The following is an 18,623-nucleotide window of genomic DNA, read 5'->3' as shown; positions in this document are numbered from 1 at the left end:
ACAGGGGGGCACTGGAAGCCAAGCCCGGCCAAGCCAGCGGAAAATCCAACATGGCAGCCTCCAAGATCGGGTAGCGTGGCTCGGAGCGAGCGATTTAGTCCGGAAAATTGAACATTGGCACCTAGATTCGTCCGAAAAATCGGTCGCGATAATGCATTAGCTCTATGGGGAAACCTGACGGTACATCTATGAAGTCCGGAATATCCAACAAGTCCGAATTTTTGGAGTCCGAAAAATCCGTCAGCTACTATACTCTTTGCTGTCTGCACAGGAGTTTCACATCACACTGTGTTTCTGAGAGCAGACGATGCTCCATGGCAAAGAAACACAGAGCATTTGTGCGATTGACCTCCTTGTTGGCTGAAGCCAGCTGCAACTTTCACCTCACTGTGAACATATTGTGAAACAGAGTATGTCCCCATTCTGGCCAGCACTGAAGACAGTCTACGCCGACACCTAAGAAGACAGCTTCGACCCCAAATAACAAAACGTATCTGGAACTCTCTGGAGCATGTCGCTGCGATGTGACTCCGCGTGACAGTGCGCGCAAGCAAGAAAAAGCTAAGAAAAACAGATGTCATCACTGTATTTCAACACTTTCCATGTGCCCACCTATGAAAAACACAATGTAGCTTACACTGAGCGTGTAGGAAAGCGTGACTATGTTTGCCTGTGAGCAGACGACCTTCCCCCAGAGTTTCCAAGCCTTCTGCTCAGCTGCCACCTTGTTTGAACAGCAAAACAGTGTGCATCGTTTTTGACCTCCAAGCTGTGTTTATGCCAGCTCCATCAGAATCCGAACGAGACTTAGTATGGCTAAATTCTGCTTAGCCAAGTATTGGTGGTACTGTTAGCTATCTACAGCGAGTACTGGAACACAGTCAGTGCATTATGGCAAACTCTGCAGAAGGGCCTTTAGTCTACAGGCTGCCCACCTGACCGAGGACATAGCCCGGGGGCAGGGGTACTCCCATGAGCTGTGCCATACGCTGGAGCAGTCGCGGCATTTCCCGTAGCTGCTGCTTCGCCTGCTGGGGGCGGCAGGTCCATGCGTGGTCCACCAGATACACGCTGCAAAGCAGTGTCGAAAACTATAAATCAGAAAACCTGCAAGCCACAAGCCTTCAAAAACCTGCAGTTCAGGGCTCCCAAAACTACTGATTGCAATTGGAAATATAGTCTGCAACCACGTGGAGCAACATGTAACTGACGAAAAAGGAGTGGAAAGAAAGCTAGCCTTTTATTGACGCACGTCATTTCTACCGATAAATACAGTTGAACCTCCTTATAATGAAGTCACATCTGACATGAAAATATTGCCGCGAGACAGAAGAAGACCGGCACCAAAACAGAGCTCAGCATTAGGCCGGCACCGAAGAAGGGGAAGTAGAGGTCGCTCCTCGCCATCTTGGCTGGTTGCTGTCACGCCTGTGCTACTCGCCTGTAAATATTTGTAAATATACGTTTTTTATGCAACAATATTTTCCCATATCTAACAATCATTACAAGCCGATGCTTATTACACACAGGTATTGGCAATAATATTATACAGTGAAACCTCTATATAACAAAGTTGTACTTGCAGCAAAAAACTTCCATTAAATCCCAAACATGAACAGATGGCACTCAATGACCACGAGGTCACCGTCACAACAAATGCAAACGCTTTGCACAGTGTCTTGGAAACTTGAGATCACGCAACCACCAACCCTAGATGCAAAGGAATACAATACGCATCAAAGCACAAACCATCCCGGCTCAACCTTTGCACTTGCAGCAGATTACCTCCAAGATAGGCGTGCATGTGGTCCACATGCAAGGAGACACACAGCACACTATGTCTGACTCATGCTTCTATTCTACTGTTGATGCATGATGAGTAAAAAAATTGTCTCTGCAAGAATGTCCCTTTGTGTGCTACTCTAGTCATTCCTTTTCTGAACTTTGTGCATATGTTACTGAGGTTACTGAAGTTCTGTTACTGAAGTTCTCCTACGCCAGTCAAGAAGAGCAGACGACTGCGAAGGCAATTTTCTTCGTCTTTGCGGCTTTGAATGCAGTCGAAACCCGCTATAATGAAATCTCCGGGGAAAGTGAAAAAATTCGCTTTCATGGGAATTTTGTTGGCATGAGAATGACACAGAAAAGACAGGGAATTGGCTTGCAAGACAAAAATGTACAGCGACAAGTCAGTGAGCTTACTGCGCCGAGCCTTGCCTTGCAGCAATGTGACAGCTCTGCCTTCACAGTGCAAAAAGTGGTCCATTGCTGAGTCATCGTTGCACTCGCCCAAAAACAAATGAATCATGTCAAAGGCGTTTAACACATCCCACGGGTTCGTATTCTTCACTTGATGTTTTGGTCCTCGGTGCTCCTCGGCAGCGTCGGCTTTGCACACGTTACTCATGGCGGCCCCGTCTGTTACCTTCCGTGCGCGACGTCTTCATCAGCGCCCACGAACTCGTCGTCGCTGAGGCCATCTGGAACTTTGGTTTCCATAGCACAAAGTTCGCCCCATGCATTGGTCAGCGATGGTGCCACTGTTATCAAGTGCACCTTCGGGCAAATCTTCCTCCGATGCCACTCATGATGCCTGCTGAATGGCAATGAAGCCACCGTGCTTAAGCAATACTCTCTCACTATACTTCGTGCCAGCGTGCTATAATAAAACAGGTACGAGTGTTTAAACAACACCCTCCCCTTAAGCCACAGCATTCCCCCTCAACTTTTACATCAGGCGGACATCGCAACGCCCAGCCGCCACCATGTGGTGACGCAAGTGTTGTCTACTTCTGGCTGATATAAACCAAGTGTGTTCCTGTGTATCTTTCCTACACAGTTTTTTCTCATTAAGCCTGAGCTACATGGAGTGAAACTTGAAGACTAGCTTTGCGCAGCAGATGGAGACATGACAGTACTATTCAGAATGTTCTCTGGCTTGTACTTCATGAAGCCAAAAGAGACAAGATGACGCCACAAGCGTTCGCCACATTGCTGCGAGTATATATGCAATGTACATACTACAAAGTAGCCCTTTCTGCTACTGTATCCGATAATCGCATGATAATCGCATGATCTAATAATGCACGTGTTTACCGATTGCTCATAAGATTTCTTTGTAGTTGTAAGCACAAAAAAGGCAAATGCTGCTGCTAACTTGTCAATGCAATGAAATGGGCTATTTATAATGTTTCCTCTATTCTAGAATCCCCCCCTCTCCCCCCCAAAAAATCTAAACATAAATACATTCACATTGGCAATCGAACCCACACCTTCTGCATAGAAGGTCAGATATGGTACCACTACACCAAAGTCTAGCTCAAGACTGTGGTGTACCCACCTCTCTGACAGACCTTCTGACACATTGTGAGGCACTTCAATGGTCTTCGTAATGCTTTTTTTCCCCTGTTCTTGGCGTTTTAGGATGTACTCCTGCTACCATTCTGGGCAAATTATACACAAAGCTTGGTTCTCTGACAAATGGAGAACTTGTGGTTACCACGATAAGCGCCTTTCTTTTCGCAACTGCGGGTGATCGCTGTGTTGACATAAACATGCAGCACTCACATCTTCTACAGCGTGCTGTCGCTGCAGTTTACTCCCTGCACACATCTGCAGTGCAAGACGAGCGTAATACAGCACTGGGCACCCTTCATGCTCCTGCCACCAAAGACAACATCACTCTCTTATTTTCCCGTGAGACCCCATTCCACGTCCAATAGGCTGCAATCGATTAAGCATAGGCTGCCATCAGAGTTGTCTTTAGGCTAATGCTACATCCTAAAGGCACAGCATTGAAGTTGATTGCTTGTGTTTATATATTATTCTTCCTATGTTGCCATTTCGCTTACGAGGAGATAGTGAAATCTCAGTACCGTGATAACACTCACTGTTCTGAATCCTGACACTGGACACCTTCGTCCCGCGTGACGACCACCTTGACGGAGTAGTTCCTTGCCTCGTCTTTTTCTTCGCCCTGGTCAGCAATGTCCATGACCTCATCTGGAACTGCTGAGTCGTCGCAGTCTTTGGCATCACCATCATCATCATCACTGCATTCCTCCACCTGATCAGGAGAGGTATGACAGGGCCCAAACAACTTGGTGGTATTCACCCCACCTCCATATAAAAAAAGAAACATTTGGCAGCCACAACTCCAGCTGAGCACTACATAGTATGAAGCGTTGCTGTTTGGCAGTAGTAGTGCACTCACGAACCAAGGTAATTTCCTGGATCAAAACACACACAACAGGTTGTGAAGACGAATGAGATGAAGATGATGCATATCGCAATATAAGTTCATAGGAGAACAATTCCATGAAAATCTACGATTGGCACCACATGTAGAATTTACTGTAAGCAACATAGCCAAATTAATCGCTATGCTTAATAGATATCGGACCTTTTTACCTAAACACTTAAATGTGAACTTTACTTTTCTTGAATTCACTCCCATATGCATTACTGTGTTCTTGTTTGGAGAGTAAGAATCACCAGACCATTCTGAACAACCTTCACCTTATGGAAAAAAGAGCTCTTTGTTTTATTCATAACTTATCATATCATGAACACGTTTCTTATTTTTCATCGGAGCATATTCTTAGCACTTTTGAAGTGTATGACACCCGTCTTTCCAAACTTGTAATTATGGAGTACTCCACACTGACTGTGAACAATTTCTTGCTACCTATACTAACAGCATTTGGAATTACGCCTTTAGAGATTCAATTCTTACAAAACCAAAAGCTAGGACTAAGTATGGACATGGACCTAACTATGTTAAAATGGCAAATCCCTCATCTGCTAAATACTCATCCGCAAGTACTAACCTTGATAACGCAATCTTCCTCCATTTTATCTTTCAGAAATCAATCGAAGACATATTTTCTTGATTGTGCTCAGTTATCTGTTATTCAGTTTCCTCTATTTTTTGGGTATACACCAAGTACCTGTTTTCAATTAATACATACATATAATGTCATCCATTTTTTACCAGTAAATGGATAATTCTGCTTACTAGCTGTTTGCAAAGGTTTTCTTGCTCTTGTTTTCTCTTCAATGCTTCTGTGTGGTGAATGCATATTGTGGTGCTAGAGGCCTAGTCAGGTGACCATTGACATTGCTTTTCGTCTCCCACATCACGACAACCATGTATCGTCAACCAAATAAATAAATAAATAAATAAATTTACTGTTTATATATATAAGTCATTATTATGTACATTATTACATTGTTAGAGGATGCACAAAAAATTGAAGGACACTTGGTAAATTCCAAAGTGTGTTCGGCGAAAGCCTCTGGCCATTCGAATGACTATGCCATGTCTTTTTTTTTTCTGTGCATGACACTCCCAGTGGAATGGATTGATGAGAGAGTCTAAGGGGGAGAGGCCACAACTGTTTCTATGCGCCACAGTGCCATCAAGTGATTGCTGAGAGAGTGTGAGGGGGAGAGGCCACAGCTGGCACCGTTCCAGGGCACAGACAGACGGTCGGACGCCGCGAGTATGAACCATTAAAGGCTTTCGCCTTGAAAATGCATATGTACATCACTTTCCATAATTATTCAAAGTACACTGGTTCACTGATTGTGGTTTCAACCATGTCATGACCGGTGACATCACTGATGGATTCATCGGACAGGTAAGCCTAACTAATGTGCGTCATTGCTGATGTCAATGCATGCTTGTGGAAGAACCCAGGGACGCTATGCCTAGAGAATGAGAACAGATGTGTCAAGCGTTAAGCAACGTTACTACATTTTCTTTCAGTTGTCAAACTCCGCCGCAGCGCGTGACGCCTTTCCATTGAGCGCGGCGTGGGGGCACGGGCGACACTGTTTGCCCGGCTCGGTGAGAGGTGAGCCCACGGAGGAGCCGGACTGCACAGCCAACGTTGCAAAAGACGACCGCAGTGTTTTGGTTATGTTGTTATCCTGCACGTGTGCTTTGATTTCCTATGCATAGTCTTAGGATGTCAATGACTGCTGTGCCTGTGTAGTGAGAAGTAATGCCGCGTTGCTTTGTGACCGGCTGCAAAAGTGGCTACGACTCTGCGAGGGGTGCAGCTGAGAAGAGGCACTTTTTCAAACCGCCTAACGACGCCTCGCGGCTTCAAGAATGGCAACACGCGATCCCAAGAAGCGACAAGGACCGCACGAGCTCTTGTGTTATGTGCGACCTTCACTTTCAGGAAGAAGACATTGTGAAAAACTTCGTGCACAAGATCGGTGACGTCGCCGTCATACCACGAGACAAATGGAGCCTCAAGGATGATGCCCTACCTCGCTTGTTTCCCAACTGTCCAAGATATCTGTCAAAGCATGTGTGGAAACGCAAAGCACTTGCCGTGAGGCCACCTCTCCAACCGAAGCATCGGAATGTTCAGGACGACACCGAACAAGAAAACACAGCGCCGAACACCTTCGATTATGGGAAGAGAGGCTGCTCTGTGGCAGGCAGCGTCGCACTCGATAGCAACCAGTCCCTGTTCGAGGAGCTATCGACAATGGCAGAAGAGGGACGGCGGGTGCAAGGCTGGTCGATTGAACTGGTTGGCTCTACTGTCGTCCTGTACAAACTCGAAGTAGAAAACGCAGTCCCCCGAGTCGGTAAGGCAGTGACGTTCTCAAGCGATTTTCGTTTGTCAGTCAGTGCAAATGGGCGGCTTGTACCATCAACGCCATCAACTGTCTACACAGGAAGCTCGCATCTGGAGGTTAAGTCATTCAGTGACCTGACATGCCTGCTCAGCCACGTGGAAAAGCTAAAGTCATGTCAGGGCTTTCCTGCTAAGCTTTACCCACAAATATCATCCTGGTCAGTAGCCAGTAAAGATGGTGAGACATGGAGACGCAAAACATGCACTACGTTGAGCTTGGATGCCACCTGTCCAAAACGCTGGGTAGACTGTTTTTGATGCGCACAAAGAACTGCCAAGGGTGCAAACCAAGAACCAAGAGCAAATGCACGAAAACGTTGCGTCGGAAAGTTATCCGAGTGACGCCAAAGAGAGAAAAGTTGAACAAAGAGATGGCTGCTATGAAAAAACAACTTTGTAACGTGACTGAAGCTAACATTGAAAGTGTGCTTCATGTTCTCCCTGAAAAGCAGCAACTGGCATTCAAAACGGCCATAATGGCCGCAAAAGCAAAGATGAAAAACGGTAGACGTTATGATGACGAATGGCTGATGACGTGCCTCTTGTTGCAAATTTCTAGCCCAAAAGCTTATACCCTGATTTCAGACATGCAGCTGTTGCCGCTTCCTACTAAAGCCTGCTTGCATCAAATCATCAGTGGTATCCATGCAAATATGGGTACAATGAAGTTGTGCTAAGTACCATTAAGGGGCACTTTCAGGGCAACAGCCACATCAGAAGGTGTGGCGTTCTACTTGTCGATGAGGTAAAGCTCAAGCAGTCTGTTGCCTTCAACAAGGTGTCCTGCAAAATGGACGGGTTCGTCGACTATGGGAACGTAGCATCCACAGCCACAGATCAACTCGCTGATCATGGACTAGTCCTTATGTTTGTGCCACTATTTGAGGACTGGGTGGAGCCGATAGCAAGCTTCGCGACAAAAGGAGCAGCCCCTGGGAAGGTTCTTTCTAAACTCGTGCCGAACTTGAACTGCACAAAAGCAATGCCTCAGTGCTTGCTATCATAAGTGACGGAGCTGGGAACAACCACTCAATGTGGACCCAGCTTGGTGTATCGGGGAAGCTGGACTCTGCATGCCATCACATCGAGCACCCTTGGTAGATTTCTCAGAGGATCGATTTCATTTGTGATGCCCCACACATCATAAAATGCATTAGAAATCATCTGAAGCATACTTATGCACTGGTAAGAAAAAAACAAAAAAACTGCAATGTTTTGTAACAAGCCCGCACATTATAAACAGACAAAGAATACTCTTCATGTCGCCCCCCCCCCCCCCCCATTACTAACTTCTTTTTTTTTCTCCCCTGACCCCCGGCCACTTTACTACAAATTCTGTCTTTCTTCTTCTTCAACTGCTTGAGTATGCTTCACTCTCCCCGCCATTGTTTTCATCCCTCCTGGGATGGTATTTAAAAACGTTTGCTATAGAGGCTGATTCCACGGTGCCATAGGGGCCTACATACCAGACAGTCTTTAAGATTCCCTGTTGGCTTGCTGTTTTGACAACAGAGAATGGTCCTCTGTGATTTGAGCATGAGTTCGACAGCCCTTTTCTTACTACCACCAAATCTCCAACCTCTATTCTTGGTATGGTTGTGTTTTGTCTTTTGTCAAAGTTCCTTTTCATTCTTTCACGGTACTTAACTTCGCTCTCTTCATTTCTTCTCTCTTCTCTCAGCTGCAGCGCTGCTTGAATTCCTAGAGACGTGTCGGCTGGTAGACAGGTTGGGTTCCCGGTAGCAGCAAAGAGCGGTGTGCATCCCAGAGCTGTTGTATAGGATCGGTTATGATGAGCTACCGCCGCTTCAAGGCAGCACTTCCATCCACCTGGGAAGTCTGGATACATATTTATGTACTGTTGGATGTCCCGAATAGCTCGCTCAGCTAACCCATTAGCTGCTGGGTGATACGGTGCTGTGAACCTGAGCGTAACTCCACGTTGCTCGGCCCATTCCTTAAGGTGATGGCTCCGAAAGGCAGGGCCGTTGTCTGACACTACTACTTTAACGTTGTCAAACATCTTTCGGCTTAGAAAGGAAATCACACTGTTGGCGTCCTCCTTCCCCGGTTTTGCTGCCACCATCCTGGTGCACTCATCCACACACAACAGGAATGCTTGCGTTTTCTTCACGCCTTCAGATTTTTTTCGGAGTTCAGTGAAGTCCATGTGAATAACTTCAAATGGTACGCTTGAGTGCGTCGGTAATGTCATCTGTTGGGTTGGTTGCTTGAACTTTACTTTATTCACCTGGCATTTGTGGCATGATTGCACGTATCTTTTTGTGTCTTCCTTCATACGGGGCCATGTGAACCTTTTCGTCAGTTTCATGTAGGTCCGCCAAAAGCGATCATGACCACCTGAATTGTGGTAAAGGTCCAGAATTTTCGGAACCAGTGTAGGAGGCACTGCTATTTTGCCTGTCTGGGTCAGTTGCAAAAGTTCAGTTCCTTCCCAAATTTTGGCGGTACCTATTGCTTCGTGTTGCACATCAGGAACTGTTACCCCCAATCTAGACATTGCGTCCGCATCTTTCATAGAAGCTCCGGGACGGTGATTCACTTCAAAGTCGAACTGTTGAAGCTCGCTGACCCACCGTGCGACTTTTCCTTTCGGCTCCGCCATTTTCAAGAGGTGGGTGAGCGCCTCATGATCTGTGTACAACTTTAATCTGGTACCTTCCAGGTAGGAACGGAAGTACCGAATTGCCTTTAAAACGGCTAGAGCTTCCTTTTCTGTCGTCGTGTAGTTCACCTCCGCTTTGTTAAATGTGTAGCTGTGGTAGCCAATTACGCTTAGTTGGTGATTGTTCGGCTGACTTGTGTTTCGCTGGTATAGTATCGCACCCGTTCCGTAGTGCGAGGCATCTGTATTGAGCTCAAATAGTAGAGCAAAGTCCGGCAGTCTGAGGACTGGATCAGATGAGATAACTCGTACTAGCTCTTGGTAGGCTACCTCACAGTCACCCGTCCAACAGAATGGTACGTCTTTTTGTGTTAGTCTTGTCAGACATCTAGTTTTGAGAGCATAGTCTTGGATAAATGCTCTAAAATGTCCTGCCAACCCCAAAAACACGCGTAATGAGTGAACGTCAAAAGGTTTCACGAGTTTTGCAATGCGTGCCACCGATTCTTCTTTTGTGTTTTTTGTAGTGCCATCCAGAACTCTGCCCAAGAAAGTCACCTTGTTCTTGAAAAATTCACTCTTCTTAAAATTGACCTTTAGGTTGGCTTCTGACAAAGCGGCGAGGACATGTGCCAGGTGTTGTTCATGGAGACGCTCGCTTTTAGAATACACAATAATATCATCTACGTAGACATTGCAGAAGCGGCCAATTAACGGATCCAGAACCATATTCATCATTTTCTGAAACCAGCTGGGCGAGTTCTTCCATCCGAAGGGGAGGCGGTTGTATTCGTAAATGTCAAACGGAGTTATGAACGCCGTATACTGCTTTGTATCTGCTTTGTATCCTCTTGAAGTGGTACTTGCCAAAAACCTTTACAAAGGTCTATCCTAGACAACCAAGTACATCCACCTGTGTCATCAATAATTCCATCTATTCTTGGCATAGGGAATGGAATTAGATGTGTCTGTTTGTTAATTGCTCTGTAGTCAGTGCAGAGTCGGAGGGTTCTATCTTCCTTGGGTGCTATGGTTATCGGTGATGCATATGGTGATACGGACGGACGGATAATACCTGCGTCCAACATCTTCGCAAGCTCTTCTTTCAGCCATGCCTTCTTTTCTCTGGTGAGGTTGTAAGGTTTCTTCCGGACTACAGTTTCGTCATGTAATTTAAACGGGACTTCAAACTTCGTAGCACCTGGAGGATAGCCTCCACAGCAGTATAATTCAGGATAGATTAGAGGTATGTCATCTCCTTTCTTCACAACGCGAATTTCATTTTCTTTTCTAACAGGTTGCGGCTCCTGCCCATCTTGGCTCACAGACATAGTGTCATCCCAGTGTATGTTCAGCTTGAGCAACTTCATATCCGGACGGGAGAGTAGAAAGTCATACTCAATGCCTTCTATAACCAGTGCCAGTATTTCTGCAGTTTGTGATTGGTACTTAAGCTTTAGGTGCATCCATTCGCAGTGTTCCTTCTCACGCCCGTCGTAGCGTCATACAACCACTGTCTTTCCTGTGAATATCTTCTCTGTTTTAGCTCTGCTTCTTTTTATAATTGAAACCGAAGCTCCACTGTCTACAAGAGCTCGCATTGTCTCACCGTCCACTTCGAGTTGTATATGCAATAAACTTGATGACACAAGTTGAACTGTCTCATTTGCTGTAGAGACATCTTTAAAATTCCCTTCGGCTTATTCTTGCTCTTCATTTTTTAACTCTGTTGGTTTCTGTACGGGAGTTATTGGTCTTGCGATGCTCGCGCCAAAGTTAGACCTGACACCGTCCAACACCAATGAACACTTCTCATCCAAGCGATTGACGCTTGGCGTCTCTGAAAAGTCTTGCCTAGCCTTGTAGCTTCGCTCAGTCCAGCTATGCGGAAATAGTTTTAGCAGTTCCAAGAGCGCTTCGAGCGTTTTCGGGCCTTGTGCTAGAACCTGTTGTTGCAAATCTCTGGGTAAACCATGGATGATAAGGGCAAGAAGTGATGACAGCGGCAGTTCAGGTTCAGCGAGGCGAAGAAGTCGCTGTTTCTCCATAAAATACTCGAGTGGCGTGCTGGACTTGTAACGGTAGAATAGTGCTTCATGCCACCGCTCAACCAGATTCTTGCTGAAAGTCAGAAGGAAACTCTCCTTCCATTTAAACCAAGGTTCAGTTGTGAAGAGCCTTTAGTGTTAAAGCAAAGCTTGTCTTTGCCTACTTCCCTGTGATTGGGTGCGTCATGCCGGTGGTTGTCTGTCTGTCTTTCTGAGTAGAAGCTATTGCTGTTGGTGATACAATCACTCTCGCGAGGTCCGACTTGGCACCGAACGCGTCGGTGTACACGGCTGACAGCATTTCTGGTGCTGTACTAAGCTTGCTACCTTGGCCCAGTGCCAGGAACACTCCTGGCGGTTTACTTCAACACATCCAGTTCCAGGTCACGTGAAATCTTGCGAAGCTGATAGTGTCACCAAAAGTGCTCACTCAAGAATATTGCCCCCAAATAAAACATACCTTTGCTCTGTAAGGTACACCATTGTGGCTGATAATGTAACAGGACACGTTTGTTGCCGAAGGTTCAGGCTCTCGTTGTGAAAGTCGCCACTCGTGCCACTCTGTTGGTGTCCCGCTAAGGAATTGTCGCATGATCACTAGGTCTTCATCAGAGAGCCATCCATTGTTCTTCGCAGCGTGTTCATAGAAAGTTATCCACCCTTCTGGACTTTCGGATGAGCCGCCGAACGTCTCAGGACATACTATTTGTGATGTATGGTTCACCCGTTTGGTTAAAGCAGAAGCCAGAGTCTCAATAATGGAGCTTTGCTGCGAAATTTGCTGTTGTTGAATTGATATGGCTCGAAGAACTGTCACTAGCTCTTCAGATGAAGTTTGCCGGAGCATGAAAGTTCTTTCTATCGGTGTCAACACTAGCTTGTTGAACAGACGCAGCGGAATATTTACTTTCACTGAATGTTGCTCCAAAAGTTCCTCTGAAGACACTGAGGCTTCATCCAGAACGAGATTCAGAAGCTCACCTGTAGTGACGTGTTCGGGAAGGTCAGTGGCGGCTTCGTCCTCGACTTGATATTTCTTGAATACCACAGAGTTGCTGCAGTTCTCCACAAAGAAAGTCACCCACATATTGATTCTTGTCGTCGGCTGTGCCAAATTATGTAACAAGCCCGCACATAATAAACAGACAAAGTATACTCTTCATGTCGCCATTACTAACTTCTTTTTTTTTTTCTCCCCTGACCCCCGGCCCCTTTACTACAAATTCTGTCTTTCTTCTTCTTCAACTGTTTGAGCATGCTTCATGTTTTAAATTAGATTTTAATCGTTCACTTTCTTATTTCCAGACAGGTGATCATCAGATCAACTTTGGCCACTACGTCACGCTGTTCGACACAGAAAAAGACAAACACCTATGAGTCGTGCCAAAACTGACATGAGCCCATGTTGCGCCTGACAACCTTCAGAAGATGAGTGTCAGGCTTGCCACCCAGGTATTTTGCCTACTATAGTCTATGCGTGTTACTCGTTGCATGCTGTTTGTGTTGATTAATCTGAACACAAATGCGCTTTCTTAATAGCTGTTCAGCCGTAGGTTGCACAGCAGTTGGCATCAAGCTGTACAGAGAAGCCAAAGTGCCAGGCATGGAAAACTCTGAAGGCACTGAAACATTCACCAGGATGGTCAATGACCTTTTTGATGTTTTGAACATCAAGCTACCATCGAGAGGAGTAAGGCGCCACTCGAAAGAAATACAGGTGATTACTGGACCCCTATTCACCTGATTGGGCCTTGCATGTTCTTGAGCGTTCCCATTGTTCAGCATTTGAACATCACGAAACTAATATTTTCAGCTCCTAAAAGCCTTCTTGGAGATGCTCAACACGACAGAACAAAATTCAGTCAAAAAGAACCTGAAGCTTTTTGCGTCACAGCAAACAACACAGTCTTTACGAGTCACTTTGCTGTCTACCATAGACATCATTGAATACTTGCTGGCTCAAGGTGCCCACTATGTCCTTACGGCAAAGTTAAATCAGGACCCCTCGGAGGTAAGCGTGCCGTTCTTGTTTTTACTTGGTGCATTTTGTTAGCACATGTCAGTGCAACTCAAAGGCATATATATCTGTTTCAGCGACACTTCGGGCTGGCACGCTCATTTGGAGGTGACGAATCTCACCCGAATGTTGTCAACTTTAGTCAAACATTCCGTCTCCACAGCCTCTACACACCGATAAAGACAGCTCTGCGTGGTAATGTGCAAGGCACACCATGTTCTGTGCTCCTTAGTGTTACTGACACACTCAAGAGAACAAAGGATGCCCACCAAAAAGAGAAAGTCCGCCTGCACGACATAATGGAAGCCAAAATGATGGAAATCACCTCTGCTTCTGCTGATGCATCTAAGCAAGGGCCAAGCGACCATGCATATTACAGGGGTGATGTGGAGGACACTGTTGTATACTACCTGTGTGGCTATGTGATACACAAGTTCACCAAGCATACAACATGCCATCTCTGCACAGAGGACATCAGCTCCGCCACGCCAGTGCTTGCTTCTGACAGCTATTTAACTGACTACAGGAGCTTCAAGCAAGGCAGTTTAAAGCATCCAACACAGAAGATGTTGACATTCATGAAAATAGCAAACAAGATCATTTCAGCTTGTCTGGACAAGGAGGGTCTCTGTGGGGACATATTTTGGAAAGTGTTGGAAGAGTTGGAAGAGCACCAACTTTCTCGACTTGGCTGTGACCAGCACAATGCTGCATTCACGTGCCAAGTGTTGAACTTCTTCGTCATCACCCACATGCATTTCTACTCGCGGGATGTGAACCGCCGTCTCGGAAGCAGCGAAAAAGTGGCAATAGCGAACAAAAAGGCGCACCTACTGTGATAAATCACGCAACCAGATGAGATTCTTTGTGTTCTTTGAATGCGTCAAGTACTCATGCTTGTGCGTGAAATAAATGTTTGTCAGGCCGTACATACTTTTTTTCGCTGCGGCCGCTGCAAAGCTAGGTGCTAGCTAGGCTGTAGTAAAGGTAAATGCGAGCGCTTTGAGCTCTCGTCTTCTTTCTCTTGTCCTCGCCGGTAGTTCACGTTATCAAGACGCTAATTGTTACACCAACAAGCACAAGCAACCACGCTTGCGAGTGGCGGAGCGTGTAAACGTTGTGCGGAAATATTCTAGCCATTTCGAACCGAGCCTGCAGCCAGGCGTTCATGGTACGCGCTAATCGGAAGATCGCGAGCAATACGGGTCACCCACTCAACTTTTCCCGGTTTTCTGGATAATAGCAACCAATTTCTCTCTAATACAAGAAAAATGTTAGCCGAAAAAGCATGCAGAACCTCCGTTACCGCGCTGAACTGCAGAGGGAGGCTGCATGTTTAGCTGCGAGCCGACCTGCCAATCGGGCCGACCGTGGCGGCAGCGCCCCCGGGTGACAGTAAATGGAGAGGGGTCATGTTTCTGGGGCGGTTCAGACGGAGTTTGACAACTGGGAAAGGATCTAGTAACGTTGGCGTTAAGTGATAACACAGTGTTTTATTGGTGCTCTACCAGGTAGTTTCCCACTGAGCGCTATCTGGGCCTTTGATAACAGCTGTGCGACCCAAATACAGTCCTATGTCACTGTTTGAGACGCTGGGTTAGACTACACTGCCTTTGGGATTGGCCTATGAAAACAGTCAAATACCCGGAAGGAAAAACCAGTCTACATGTGACAAGAATGCTTTGTACTAAAATTATGCACCTCCCATGGACTATGAGCATCTGCATTTTGCAAAGCATTCTGCTAGTAGCTGGCTATCCAGAATCATTCGGGGTTCTGCAATGCGTTACCAGATGGCACAACATGTCCATGTAAGGCAAGCATGTGTGCGATGGCAACAGCCACGACAATGGCCTGACAACGACAACACTTATGGCGTTAGTACTACCATAATAACATGACACCTCATGTATTGTACTGTGTTGATGTAATTTTAAGACCTGTTCCATTACCACTTTTGCCAATGCCAAAGCAATGCAAAATGCATAAAGCATTAGCTGCCATGAGAGCAGGATGGCAGATAACGGCATGCTCCCACTTTTATAAACAAATAGTTCCCATACAGCCCAATGTGTGTGCCAATCATTTCGAAGCCTTAACTGGCACAAAGCAAGGTTGCTATTTACTCATGCCATGCGTGCATCTGTGGGCTAAGGGTTAGAGAATCAGGCTGCTGTGCTGGGAGACCCTGGTTCAAATCCCATAATTGGGATTGTATGTATATGTATATATATATATATATATATATATAGGAATTACATACATATTTGACAAATTTTACAAAGCTGACAGCATGGAGAGAGATGTACAGTTATATATTGGTTGTTCTCACCAGCCCCTTTGTAAATCACACTGACTTTAGCTAATTTCAATTCTTCTGAAAAACAATTTGTGGACAGAATGACACTGAGTAAATGGGCAATAATATTGGCAACTTCTTTAACCTGCCTTGTCAATATAGTTTCCGGGCCAGGGGCACACTTGTGTTATGAATGCTGTTAGTTATTTCATTTGCAGTGCATCATGTTCAAAGGGATAATGTGGGGCACATTCCTGTCATATATCTCATGAGATCTAAGGAAAAATGAATGATGTTATTTATTTCATTAGCAAAAAGGAAAACTGTAGGGCACAATCGTGTCATATATCTCAAGAGATCTAAGGAAAAGGTGGCTAGATAAGCACATCATACCTAATGATACCCATACATAATTTCGTCCATCGTCTGCGCTAGCAGACATTGTGTGCACATTAATTGCTAGGCACCTTGCTCGTATTGCTGCGTGTTTGCCGTACACTTCCAACACATGCGTGTCACACATTTGCAGTCTTAGGAGCTGCCCGATGGCATAAGTTGGCAGTACCGAACGTTGTTCTTCATGCATGGACAGGCTTGTGGAGCCAACGCAGGCTCACTATCAAAAAAAAAAAAAAGTGAAGTGTGCGATCGCGCGGACCCATGCAATCTAACTGTTGGTGCAGATGCAACTTGAGACCATGAGGTGCTGTCAGCCACAATGCACGTGGACATGATCATAATTACCACCACCAGCCATGTTAACAGATCGCAATCAGTGCTAAGTGAAACCAGTGGTGCTTGTGGTGTACATGTCTCAATGTACTCGCTATCTCTGGGTCATTGGCTTTATTATAACTATGAACCAGTGGCGCACCGACGGGGGGGGGGGCATTCGGGGGTTGTAACCCCCCCCTGAGGCCGACTTAACCCCCCCCCTCTTTTGTTTAACCCCTTTTCTTTCCTTACGCATTTGAGTACTGCAACTAAGATGTAAGACGCGCAATCGTCTGCACACTCGCAAAAAGCGAATTTGTTGACAATTTCCCGCGATGAAATTGAAATTAGCGCTGTTTAGATGGTATTGGCAAACTGTCAACCCCCCCCTGGCAGAGATCCTCGGTGCGCTACTGCTATGAACCAACTAGCTAAAGCATCAGTTCTAAGAAAACCAGAGCCGTTTACAGCAGCATTTAAAGACTTAAAGTTGCAATAATCTTCCTCTCTGGTCGCGGTCACTTCGTGACATAAACAAACTACACGTTGAGAGAATGACCTCACGCACTCGAACAAGGCGTGCAAATGCAGGTACCAGCCACCTGACACTGCACTGTGTTCAGTCTGGCTGTGAACTACTTTTAAAAGATTTCGCCACTGTGGTGAATTTACTGACGTGAACATGCACGACTGAACTTGGAGCCTTTCCACACTCATAAAAGCGGCGGCCGTGCGCCTGCGTTTCTCGTTCATTTGACTCAATCCTTCTGAAAAAAAGATCACGCCTGTTTTAATGATTTCATACCACAGTTATTTTAGCGCACGCTGCCTAGAAAGCGTTGATTGTCACTTCGCATTTGGGCTGTTTTCCCGGTGAAGAAACACAAGACGCCTGATAAAATTGACAAAGCTTCGCGGATAACTGCACTTCTACCAATGACATCTAAAACGAGATCGCGCATATGAGAGCCCGCATAACAACGCGGTCGCACACTTATCGCAGGCTTTCTAAAAGCAAACGCACAATCAATTGACATACCTGCACAATCTGAAACGTCTCACCAGCGTCGAAAACCTGCGAAATAAGAAAGCACGCGCGGTGCACAACATTTTACAAACTGATTCGCGCAATAATCAAACAAGCGCAGCGCGGGAAAAAGAAAAGACAACAAAAAAAAAAGACTTAGAAGAGCAACATTCGACGCACACTTTCTTGAAGCTTCCAGTGTAAGGTCGGCCAGAAATGCTGCGGTATTCCTGATGTCTCAAGCTGGTTTCGATGGCCCAGGACAAACTTTTGAAACTCATCGACGCAGTTTCTGGACGGCATGGTCGCACAACGTGCCTCGCGAGCGCGCAGGGGGAGCCGTTGTTTACAACGTAGTTGCCGTTGTTGCTGCCTCGTGCACCATGTGACACGCTCATGGTTGCTGACAACGTTTAGCAAAGCTTGGCTGTCCATGAAGCGAAATACATGGCCTCTGAGATTTCTAAACGCGCTCGTGCAATTTCTGAGGCTATGCAAAATATTAAATCGTGTCCGCAACTTTACCGCATTCTTGAGAACTTATGTGCGCTGTAGTTGCACATGTTAAAACCGTAACGGCATTTCGTGTACACGGGCCGGTGGTATCGTTCAGTGAGGTTACAGTGTAGTGAGGTTGTACACACTCGGCCACACAGTTTCCTAGTAAACTTTTTGTAGGAAACAGATTGTTCAGACAATTCCACCTCCTGAGAAAAGGATGTAGCATTGCTGATTGCACATTATACTTTTTTGTACAGCACTGCTAATTATATTGATAATTCTTCAACATATTAAACCTGCTGCACTCAATTATATACCGCGGAGGAGGTAAGCCTCCGTGGCGCAATCGGCTAGCGCGTTCGGCTGTTAACCGAAAGGTTGGAGGTTCGAGCCCTCCCGGGGGCGAATGGCTTGTGGCTTTTTTTTTTTTAATGTGTAATTTTGTTTATTGGTTTTTCTTTTTAGGGGCGAAGCTCCTTAGGGTGTTCGTCTGTCCCTCCTCTGTAGTATGTAGTAGTAGTCGTCGTCGTAGTAAGTAGCCACGTCTACTTTTATGAAAAAAAAAAGAAAAAATTCCGAAAGTTGTGTCCGTAGCGCGGAATCTAACCAGGGACCCCTCGCTTCCGAGCGCGCGGCGCTAACCACTACGCCACGAAGCGCACATGGACACACGCACCACGATGACAATAAATGCCCAACATTAACGAAAGACGGCGCGTTTCTAACGCGTTT

General features: G+C 45.9%; 1 protein-coding gene and 1 non-coding gene across 8 annotated transcripts in view; one reads left to right on the top strand and one right to left on the bottom strand.

The window, feature by feature from the left end:
• The window catches only part of LOC119465117 (tubulin--tyrosine ligase-like protein 12), a 190,162-nt gene extending 172,402 nt beyond the window's left edge, over positions 1–17,760 (bottom strand). For all 7 annotated transcript variants that reach the window (XR_007463256.1, XR_007463255.1, XM_049655702.1 and 4 more), the window contains exons 1-4: positions 17,571–17,760; positions 17,403–17,438; positions 3,891–4,066; positions 936–1,071 (exon numbers count right to left, since the gene is read on the bottom strand). Coding sequence is in view for 5 of the 7 variants with exons in the window: in XM_049655702.1 (XP_049511659.1) it covers positions 936–1,071; positions 3,891–4,066; positions 17,403–17,438; positions 17,571–17,693 (471 nt within the window). In the remaining 2 variants the exon portion in view is untranslated. The remainder of the gene's footprint in view (positions 1–935; positions 1,072–3,890; positions 4,067–17,402; positions 17,439–17,570) is intronic.
• Positions 17,761–18,222: 462 nt separating this feature from the next.
• Positions 18,223–18,296, top strand: Trnan-guu (transfer RNA asparagine (anticodon GUU)). Its single transcript has one exon. It is a non-coding gene; the product is annotated as a tRNA-Asn (tRNA).
• The last annotated feature ends 327 nt before the right edge of the window (positions 18,297–18,623 follow it).

The sequence above is a fragment of the Dermacentor silvarum genome, chromosome 9 (genome assembly GCF_013339745.2).
Source record: "Dermacentor silvarum isolate Dsil-2018 chromosome 9, BIME_Dsil_1.4, whole genome shotgun sequence".
NCBI classification, from domain to species: domain Eukaryota; kingdom Metazoa; phylum Arthropoda; class Arachnida; order Ixodida; family Ixodidae; genus Dermacentor; species Dermacentor silvarum.
This window is presented reverse-complemented; position numbering and strand designations above follow the sequence as displayed.